The following is a 10,380-nucleotide window of genomic DNA, read 5'->3' as shown; positions in this document are numbered from 1 at the left end:
ATATTAAAATTAAATTAGTGAGATTATATTTAAATATATCTATGTATATATATATTTAAATGAATTCTTATTATTAATTAAATGTTAATATATTATTATATATATTAATTGATTTTAATTATAATAATAATTAATTAATTAAAATACCATAAAGGGTGTTTTCGTTGTAAGGGTGAACTAGGGTTGGAGCCCATGGCTATTCCTAAGTGGAATAGGGTTTTAATTGTTGCACTATATAAGTGCAACTTAAAATTAAAACAATTAGAATTATTCATTCAATTAAAACCCTAGCCACCCAAAAGGTTCTCTCTCTCTCATGTTTTCTTCTTCAAGTGAAGAAGAAAAAAGAAATTTTTTCAATTTTGATTGTTCTTGATTCTTGATGCCGGCAATTGTTCTAGCAAAACAATTGTCAGTTCTTCGAATTATCTTCGTGTGGACTTCCGTGAGAGCGATCCTACATTGGATCGATTAGCGAACAATCACGTGAACAATAGACGGTGAACAGTGTTCGTGTCCTAAATCAGAGATATTTGGAGGAGCCTCCAAACGTCGGTATGAACTAAATCCTTGTATGGATTTGTTTTTTAATACAGTTTTATTTACGTTTCAGTTTATGCATGAAAATGTTATAATTTGTATTCAGATCTTGATTCGTGTAATTGATCGATTTATTTTAAATATTACGTTTTTCCACTGCGCGAATCCGATCAATTACTAACAATTCATGTACCGTAGCACCATAAGGAGTTGCATGCTTCCAGAAATCTTCTTTTTCATTATTCTTTACTCCTATTTCTTTTAGTGATTCATTCATATTGAATTTAACATCAAATGGAACCTTTGGGCACTTTCCAATATCCCCTTTTACTCCTGCTAGGTGTTGCTTCATTCGGAAAATACCACCACCTCTAGTAACCTTGCCACAATGAAGACAAGATAATATTTTCTTTCAATCTTTATCAACACTCTCAAGAATGTGTCCCTATGCTATATTAATCTTTCCTCGAAAAGAATGCGAGGAAATGGATGCGGCTGATGAGTTATGTGCAAACGAAAATGATGACATTCCCTCCCCTGGCAAGTGGCAACCAACAATCAATTTGTTATAATTTATAAGATATAACTTTAAATTAATATAAAATCAATTCATATTATATATATAGAAACAATTATGAATAAACATACTAAGTACTAACCACTAAAATTGATTAAAAGAAACATATATTTGTTATGTATCCAACAACCAAGTGATTCATCAACAACCCATTCATGATTCATCAACACAACAAGATCAAAAAGAGACAAAAGTCACAAAACAAAACAAAACAAAAAAGAAGCAAAAACGGAGGCCTTGGTCATTCATTTTAAATTTTTAATGCTTAATTGGGTTACCGTAATTACTAATTAATCATTGTTAATCTCAAGTTAATCATGGTGGATTTAGCAGGCTTGCTAGGAGAAAAATCAGAAATTTTATTAAGTTAATTTAGTTATCACAGATAATCTAATAGCATTTTACTTTATGGCAGCATCTAAATGAGAATTTTTCTTCTGCTTCCCTATGAATCATATAATTTATAATTTTAATGTAAAGTCATTAGTTATATTCTTCCCTCTTCCTTGATCCCATTCGGTTTGACAACTTTAGTGACGTGAACATTTCAATATTTCACTTCGCATCTTCTTGATGTAAAAATTCCCCCTTTCAGATGACTATAATGAAGTTTCACGGTGAAACTTTCACCATCAATTTCTAATTTCCCATGAGAAATTACTTTTTATAGTTTTAGAAATTCAATTGACAAATGACAGATTCACAATAAGAAATCAATTTTAAGAGTTTCAGAAATTCAATTGATAGATTCACATCACAATAATACAATATCATGATATGAAATAGAAAAAAGAGAAAGATAGGATGACTCTTACAAATTGTTACTTGGTCGATGGCAGGCGGTAGCTCATAGATGGTGGCAGAGTGAAGGCTGAAGTCTGAACTGAAGTTGAAGTCACGAATCTGTAGTGTAGTAGACTAGCCACGGCAAGGAAGAACAGACATTTAGATGGCGACGACAATGATTGAAGAGGTTGAAGACTTGAAGCTGAAGCCTAAAGAGATCGCGAATGGAGGAGGAGGACTGGAGTGGAGGAGGCAAACCAAAAAGTAAATACAATCGCAAATAGCAAATTAAAATGGGTTAAAAAAATTTGGTTTAGTTTAGGGTTTTGTTAGTGGACCGGATTTGGGTGTTGCACCGGTTGGATTGTCGGTTTGCTATAGTAAGACGGTCTAATAGCGGTTTAAAGCGGTCCAATGTCAAATCCTGGTTTTTTACTCTTTTTGAACTAGTAACCTCACCGAAACCGGGTCTGGCCGGTTCAACCACCCGGTTCAGTCCTTTTTTGGGAACATTCGCGGAAAGTATATTTGATACGCTAGAGAGATGTTATAATTGTATTAATCCGGTTTTGTCAAAAGATCGGTTGGATCAACGGTTTGCTACAATAACCTTGGTTCAATCGTAGGTAAAAAAAATTAATTACACTCACTGGTTTTTAACCCTGACCAGTCCGATTAACCCCCGATTCTCGGTTTGATCAGTTTCAATTTTCAAAACGGAGATTAAAAGTTGAGTAATACTACACATACATCATTTTCATACAATATTTCCCATACAACATTATGTGGCAAGATATGATTGACTAATTTAAAGTTAAAATTAAACTTTTACCTAATCATATCTTGTCACATAATATTGTATGAAAATAATATATGTGTAGTATTATTCTTAAATGTTTGGTTCGCATTTGTATATGAGATGACCTACTACTGTAGAGACTTTGACTTATCAAATCAAAACCAACTTTACGCGTCTTTTGAGTGTGACTTTTCTTGCGTTCATAATTGCAAAGATAAATTACTGTTAAATAGAAAAAATAAAAAAAATTAAAGCATCGAAAAACCTTTTATTTTTCTTTCAATTTTATGGTAAATTTCGGCCTTTATTGTTTCAAAATATTATTGTATTAGTCTTTTGACTCGATAAAAAGATTAACTATTAAATTTATACCGAAGCTATAAAAATACTTTCTTTTAATATTAAAATTTTATTAAACATTGATAAAATAATGCATTTTTAAAGTGTATGGTATACAATAAAACCTCTCTATAGTGATACTCTATATAGGAATAAACTCTATATAACCATAAAAAATTATATTCCTAATTTAGGATAATTATAAATAAAAATAAACGTCACATTGTAATAAGTTATATTTCTAATTCCCGTCTTAAAAAAAGTTGCCTCCACATGGTAATAATTATCTGTATATTCCCAAAAAAAAAAAAAAAAAAGTTATATTATATTCAAGGTTTAGATGAAATAAAATATTTATCTAAAGTTGTTCGGGACAATGATTTATGTTTTAGAGTTGTTACCACATCTTTTAACTTGTGGATACATTACTCACTAGCATGGACATTTTCTTATTGAAGTCAAAAGATTTTTACCTTTTCAAGTATGTTTAGAGCTTCTTGGCACGAAACTTTTTGTATTTCCGTAATATCATTCTCATGATTATTTCATTTCTCTTCTTGTCTAATTGTAGCAATGATTTCTTATTCAGTTAAAGCATACTTGACTTGTTGCTCATCTGGATGATTGAGGAAGACATTAATATCTATTCAATTAGTGTAGTGAAATTATCAAATCTGATCACTCAATTCTACAATGACTCTTTGATTCTTCTTATCCACTTCATTTGTAACTTGTAATTTATCGACATCGAGGGTCCTAATTTTCTATTGCTTGAAACAATTGACAATTGTGTGTGGCTTCACATCTTGACCATACAAAAACTGCATTTACAAATCCATCATCAACACTTATCTTTGTTGGTTTCAAGACACAATCTTCTATCCATTTCAAAAGTAGATAATTAAAGCGCTGAATTGAAACCCTAATACTATTAAAACATGAATTATGAAATAAGAAATTTTTGTAACTAGACCTTTATTAAGTTATAATCTTCTCATAGTAATAAAATTAGTTAGTCCTACCATTATATCTATAGAGAGATTTTACTCTATATATATTGAAAATTAAAATTATATAAATATGATGAATTTGGAGTTTATAATGTGTTTACTTAATTTGAAATTGTAGCGTGCAATGTGTCTATTTAATTTAGTGTCATGTGTGTAAGTAATTTTTCATTTTTTTTTTTTTTTTTTTTTTTATGAAAGAGGCATTTTTGTGATTTCATTATAAATTTAACAATCAACTAACATTTTATTAAATTTAGTTACTGAAATAGTAGTACAGTATTTTGAAACTAGAAGGACCAAAACTCTAGTATTTGAAACCTTGATTTTTAAATGGTGATAAACTGAAATCACAAGGACTAAAAAATAACGAACTCCAAATTACGGTTACTAAGCAGACACAAAGTGACAAACACGAAGGATTTTTTTTTACTTTTATAATAGAGTAAATGACATATTCCCACCCAAGGTTTAGCGAAATTACAAGTTAATACCCTGGTTTTATTTATTTCAAATACCCACCCTTAAAGTAACACAATTTTCATTATTTTAACAGTAAAGGGGTAAAATGGTAATTTTTTCTCTTCCCTTCCCATTTCTTCCTCATCTCCGCTACCTCCTCTCATCTTCTTCTTCTTCCCTTCCCATTTCCTTATCTCAGCCTCCTTCTCCCATCTTCTTCTTTTTCCCTCCATTACCACCAGCTTCATCCCCCTACCCTCATCAAAAACCCTATCACCCCCTGGCCGCACCAGCTCGCCATTCACCGGTAGTCCCCGACCCCTTTTTGGCACTTTCGGTGACAGAAATTGCCCGTTACCCCATTTTCCAACTCCTGGGTGCCTCACCATCCCAACCCACTGCCACGCGGCCCCCCCCCCCCACCCCCCCCCCCCCCCCCCCCCCCCCCCCCCCCCCCCCCCCCCCCCCCCCCCCCCCCCACCAAAACCACCATGACTCCCCTTTTCGCTGTCACCCTTCACCTCAAGTGTCACACTCTGCCAGCTTCTTTCCAGCCAACCCATCACTGAAAATCTTCATTGAACCCACCATTCAACTCATCAAAAAACCCTCTCCAATAACCCCATGCTTTCCGTCCCCAATTTCTCACCTTTCAATGCTGATTGAAGCCCCCACTCCCTAGGGTTTTTATTTTGTTTTTTGTTTTTTTATTGAAATGGTGTGATTTTTTGTGGTGGCTGTTGGATTTGGAATGAGGTGGTTTGGCCGGTTGTGGTGGTTTTGGGATGGGGTGGTTTGGAATGGGCTGTAGTGGTGGTTTGGAATGGTGTGTTTTGGCCGGCTATGGGATTTGAAATAAGGTGGTTTTGCCGGTTGTGGTGGTGGTTTGAATGGCTGTGGTGGTGGTTTGGATGGCTATGGTGGTGGTTTGGGATAGGGTGGTTTAGAATGGGATGTGGTGGAGGTTTGGAATGGGGTGAAGGGCAATTTGATAATAGCACTCGTCAGAACCCAACAGTCACTAACTCTGTTATTTTAAGGGTGGGCATTTGAAATAAATGAAACCAGGGGCATTAACGTAAGATTTCACTAAATCTCGGGTGGGAATATGTCGTTTACTCTTTTTAATAAAATACTCTCATAATAAAAGTTAAATTTAATATCGGATTTTGCTTAATTTTAAAAACATAAATAATACCGTGGATGGGGAAGATAATTTAATTTCATTACAAACATAAATGACATTTTGGCAGGGCGAAGTTATGTATTGATTGGGGTGATCCACACCAGCTAGCTCTCATTAGTAAATGATTAATTACAATATAGTGCATATAATTTTGGTTTATTTTCAAGAATATAATGATTTTTCACTGATAAGATAGTCCTTCAAATAGACATACGTTTCTTTGATATTTTGGAGAAAGAGGTGGATTATGAAATTGATTATGAAAATTTAGATTAAGGTTTATATAAACATTAAAGGTTGATGAGTAAAACAAAATAAATATAAATATAGTAGGAGTATAATTAGAATTTATAACGTCTATTTTAGTAATTTTCTTTAAGGTTAAATTTGTCAATAATTGGGAACTGAAAATCACTTTCTTTTTCTAATTTGAACCGAGGTGAGGTATCATATAATGGACCGAAGGCAAGAAAAGTTTGGGCCTAATTAGCGGTCCAGCACATTACAGGAGACGTCTAAGGCTCTCAGCTATAGCATCTCACCTGTTATAATATCTTAGAAGTTAAAAAAGAGTATCTTTCTAATCTTCAAAAATCTGCCACTTTCATTACTTATCAGTTATCAGAAGCAACAATGCCCATCTCCACCACTCTATCCATCCCCGGCGTCGGTGCCGGCACCTTACTTTCTGGTGAGTTCCAGCAACTGGGTCGTGTTGAAACCAAGCTCTCTCACGAAGCCAGAAAACATTGTATTTATGGGCACCGTTTGCCGAATTACAAGTGCTTTTGGCAAGTACCCAGAAGCAAAAACTTGAAGAATTTTAAGCCTAGAGAATTTCCTTTGCATTTTGCTTATGGAAAAGATGCTGAAGATAGCTCTCTTTCGGTATAGTACTTCTAGTTCTTGTTTTTCAGTTTCAGCTGGCTTAAATTGCTGAGGAAGCTAAAGTTAATTTAAGAAAGATGATTTCTTTGTTTATTTTTTAGACTCTTATGCTGAGAATATTGGAGAAATTAAATATTTTGTTATCAGAATATAAATGAATCTTTTAATGACATGATTAATGTTGTTTTGAGTTCCTTGATATGTGATCACAACTGACAAACATGCTGAATCTAATATGTGATGAAAGACTTGTGATAATGGAAGAAAGGGATTATATAAGATATTTTGTCTTGTGTTCTTATGAGTTTGCCTGTATGAAGGTATAATTTAACTGAATCAAAATAGTTGTCTTGGGATTGTATTTTCCTCATTTTAGAGGAAATTTTATGAATGACCTATATGTTTGACATACTTCTCCCTTGCTCTTTCTAGTTTTCAAACTTTCCTTATGAGAACTTAAAGTTGAAAATTTTCTTTTGCTGTGTAAGAGGAACTGAAGTATTGGGGAAGAAGAAGGAATAAATATCCATTCTCTATCATTCCATTTTATTCTCTTTGAAGTGGAATGATTTGGATATTATTGTGGTATGATCTTATCTTCCATTCATTTGCATTGTTCAAAGAAATTTATGTAAATGGTTTGTTAGTGTCCATTATTAACTCATAAGTTGACGTGAAAGTGTTTTCAGTCCAGTGAGACATGATGTATGTAGGAACCATTTCATTTAGGTGAAGCAAAAGTAGTACTTAACAACACTGAAACCTATTGCTTTTATTCGTTATACTGTTTAGGTCAAAAAACATTACATATGCATGAGAGAACAAGCCAATGAAATGGAAGATCACTTTTCAGATTAGGATTTGAGAATTAATGCATTTGTAGTTTACAAGAAAATGGATTCAACCATATAAAAATACTGTTCTGTATTGTGGTCAGATGAGGAGGCTCTGGGGTGCCATTAAAACAATAGGCTCTATGAATGATTTTGGTTCTGGGTTGAAGCTGCAGTACCATAAAACAATGCTTTTATAAACTGTACCGTAGGAAATAGATAACTAGATTTGGTATATTAGTTGTGAAGATTTATTTTTTTATTATTTTTCTGTCATTCAATTAGAAATTCTGCATACAAATCATTATTTGTATATGTTTTTTAAGGGATGTAACATGACTTGCTTGATATATATTGCAGAATCTGAGTGAAGATACTGATGAAATGTTTGATGACTTGTTTAAAAAATATGGAGAAGTTGTATTCAGGAGAAATGACCAAAAGCTTCCAAGTGCTGAAGTTGATGATGACGCTGAAAGCTTATCATGTAATTCATTCACAATTTATTCAAATACTTGTCAGCATAAAATGTGCATGATGTTTGTAATTCCCATCACATTTTAGCCTTAAGACAAAATCAGCTTTGCTTCATTATTACATTCCCTTTTAGATGATGATTTCCATTGTTCTTGTTGTTGCTAGTATTACTTTGATTGTTGTTGCTAAATTCATGACATAAATTATCATTTTGACATGAATTGTTTACATTTTATGTTGTGAGCTTCACTTTTTGCACAACTGACACCAATGGCCCTTTTTAGAGAAAGGGATTTGTCATAGTTAAACTGTCAGCATACAGTGAGTGTAGCAAGCATGTCACACTGTCTAATTTTTTTTTTTGTTTCTATAACTGAGTATATTTAGTACCTTCCAAAATTCTCATTCTCACTGTCTCTGAAGCTTCCAGCATTTCTTTTTAGGACCTACTGCTTTGTCATTAATTTCACGTTCTGCTCTTGGCTACATATGTCATGCCCTTCCCAGTCAAGGCGTCCATCTATGCCATACTGTGTTACTCCTAACAAAGTGATAGTTGTATTACTGAAGCTGTGCTCCAAAACTTTCCTGTTCTTGTGAATTGTCCCCCACTTTTGGCCATAATTAAATATTGGCTAAATTATACGCCAACTGATGGTTTCCTGCCATTCTGTAGTTGCTGTGGCAATGGCCCGGGTTGCAAGTGACGTGAAGGCTGCAGACATAAAAGTTCTCTTTGTGAAGCCTCTTGTGTATTGGACTCGGTTTTTTATCATTGCAACTGCGTTTTCTCGCCCTCAGATTGATGCTATTGGGTACATCAACTTTGACTTGATGATCTTTAGTCTTAGTTGGAATTGTTTATAATCAGTCTAGAGTGCAAGCGGTGCTTGAACTGACTTTTTCTATTTTGTTTTCTGTTGTAATTTGCAATACAGATCCAGAATAAAAGATCTAGCTGAAAAGAAGTATGGAAGGATCCCATCTGGGGACTCAAAACCCAACTCGTGGACCCTTTTGGATTTTGGTGAGTGTCCTTACATGATTATCAGCAACTCAATAGTTGTGGAGTTTGATAGAAAAATCACTGTGCTTGTGACGCTGTAACTTTTGAACCTTAGCTATCCATTTTGATCTTGGTGAAGAAAGATATTATGTATTAGTCCCATCTATTATGACCTACTTTGATTTTGTGCTTCCTTATCTATCAATTTATTCAAGCAAGATGAAGTGGGCTGCAAGGAAGAATATATTATTTTGGTGTGTGATTTTAGTCAGCTCTAGGGGTTTCGGAGATGCAATAAACATACCAAAATAATACAATACACAATGATAATTGCTTTACTTTTTAATGTTTTAATCTGAAATTCAAATTTTTCCATGGCACCTTAATGACTGGATGGCTTTATAGTTGTACATATTTTCTAATTTCTATTGTTTATCCTGGAAGGTTGATTGACAAGTTCCATGAGATACGTGAGTTAGGCTCCTTTTTAGTTTTCTCAAGATTCATTTGCTGTCACTGGTTAAACTTGTAAAAATCTTTCAGTTTAATTGGTGCAATTCTTTCTAAATTGAACAAAATTATGGTCATCTACCAGGATGCCCAAAAAGCACAATTATAAGATCCTTTTTAAGACATTTAGCTTCAGTATGCTGAGAAAACTGAGTTCTGTTGACTTTTGTCTTAATTTCAGGTGATGTCGTTATCCACATATTTCTTCCAGATCAGAGAGCTTTTTACAACTTAGAAGAATTTTATGGAAATGCAACTCCAATTGAGCTGCCCTTCGAAAACCAACCCCCATTACAGAGCTGAGTTACTTTAAAAGCTTGTGCTGATGGATGCAGTGTTGGCCAGCTTTCAAGGAGGCAGATTTCGCCTCTACTCGTTTTCATCTGTTCAAAGATTCTTATCTCAAAACTCACAGAGAGGCTGCACATTTGTTGATTCTGCGTTTCTGAATGTGTGCTTGTTTGAGATGATTATTCACTAGTCAGCAATGGGCTATAAGAATGGTGCAGTGTTGTAATATCTCAGTATTAACTATTTCTGATCCAGTTTAGAAGGACTTTTAACTATTTCTCTAGAAGGACTTTTAACTATTTCTCTTTCATTTAGAGCGTTAAGGGGCTTGATAAGCTTGTAGCCTTGTACATGTTAAAGATGCAGTAATTGACTAATTGTATCAGAATGGCTCCTCAATGATGAGCAATGAAAAAGGTTTTACAGAATTAGGCAGTGTGACTATTATGTAAACACTTAGATAAAGTAGAGCTTAAAGAGAGAAAGAGAATGTGAGATTTCTCAAAGGGAACATATCGTGGGGTTGAATGAATTTTCTTCAAAATGAGTCATGATACGGAACACATCTGGTAACAATATATAATGATTTTTTTTCTATCATTAGAATGTCACATTTATAACACGAAATGTCACTCTAAATTGTACAAGGTTTATGTTATAGAAAAAGCCAAGCATTCAA

The 10,380-nt window shown here is 33.8% G+C and overlaps 1 protein-coding gene across 1 annotated transcript; it reads left to right on the top strand.

Annotated features, from left to right (window-relative positions):
- The first annotated feature begins 6,249 nt into the window (after positions 1-6,249).
- On the top strand, positions 6,250-9,958 carry LOC116117965 (protein Iojap, chloroplastic-like). Its single transcript, XM_031403945.1, has 5 exons — positions 6,250-6,584; positions 7,778-7,904; positions 8,571-8,709; positions 8,833-8,921; positions 9,592-9,958. The coding sequence occupies exons 1-5, from the start codon at positions 6,330-6,332 to the stop codon at positions 9,711-9,713; spliced, it is 732 nt and encodes a 243-aa protein (XP_031259805.1). The 5' UTR covers positions 6,250-6,329; the 3' UTR covers positions 9,714-9,958.
- Positions 9,959-10,380: the final 422 nt, after the last annotated feature.

Source organism: Pistacia vera, unplaced genomic scaffold, assembly GCF_008641045.1.
Source record: "Pistacia vera cultivar Batoury unplaced genomic scaffold, PisVer_v2 Contig828, whole genome shotgun sequence".
NCBI classification, from domain to species: domain Eukaryota; kingdom Viridiplantae; phylum Streptophyta; class Magnoliopsida; order Sapindales; family Anacardiaceae; genus Pistacia; species Pistacia vera.
The sequence above is the reverse complement of the archived record's forward strand: the minus strand, read 5'-3'. Positions and strand labels throughout refer to the sequence as shown.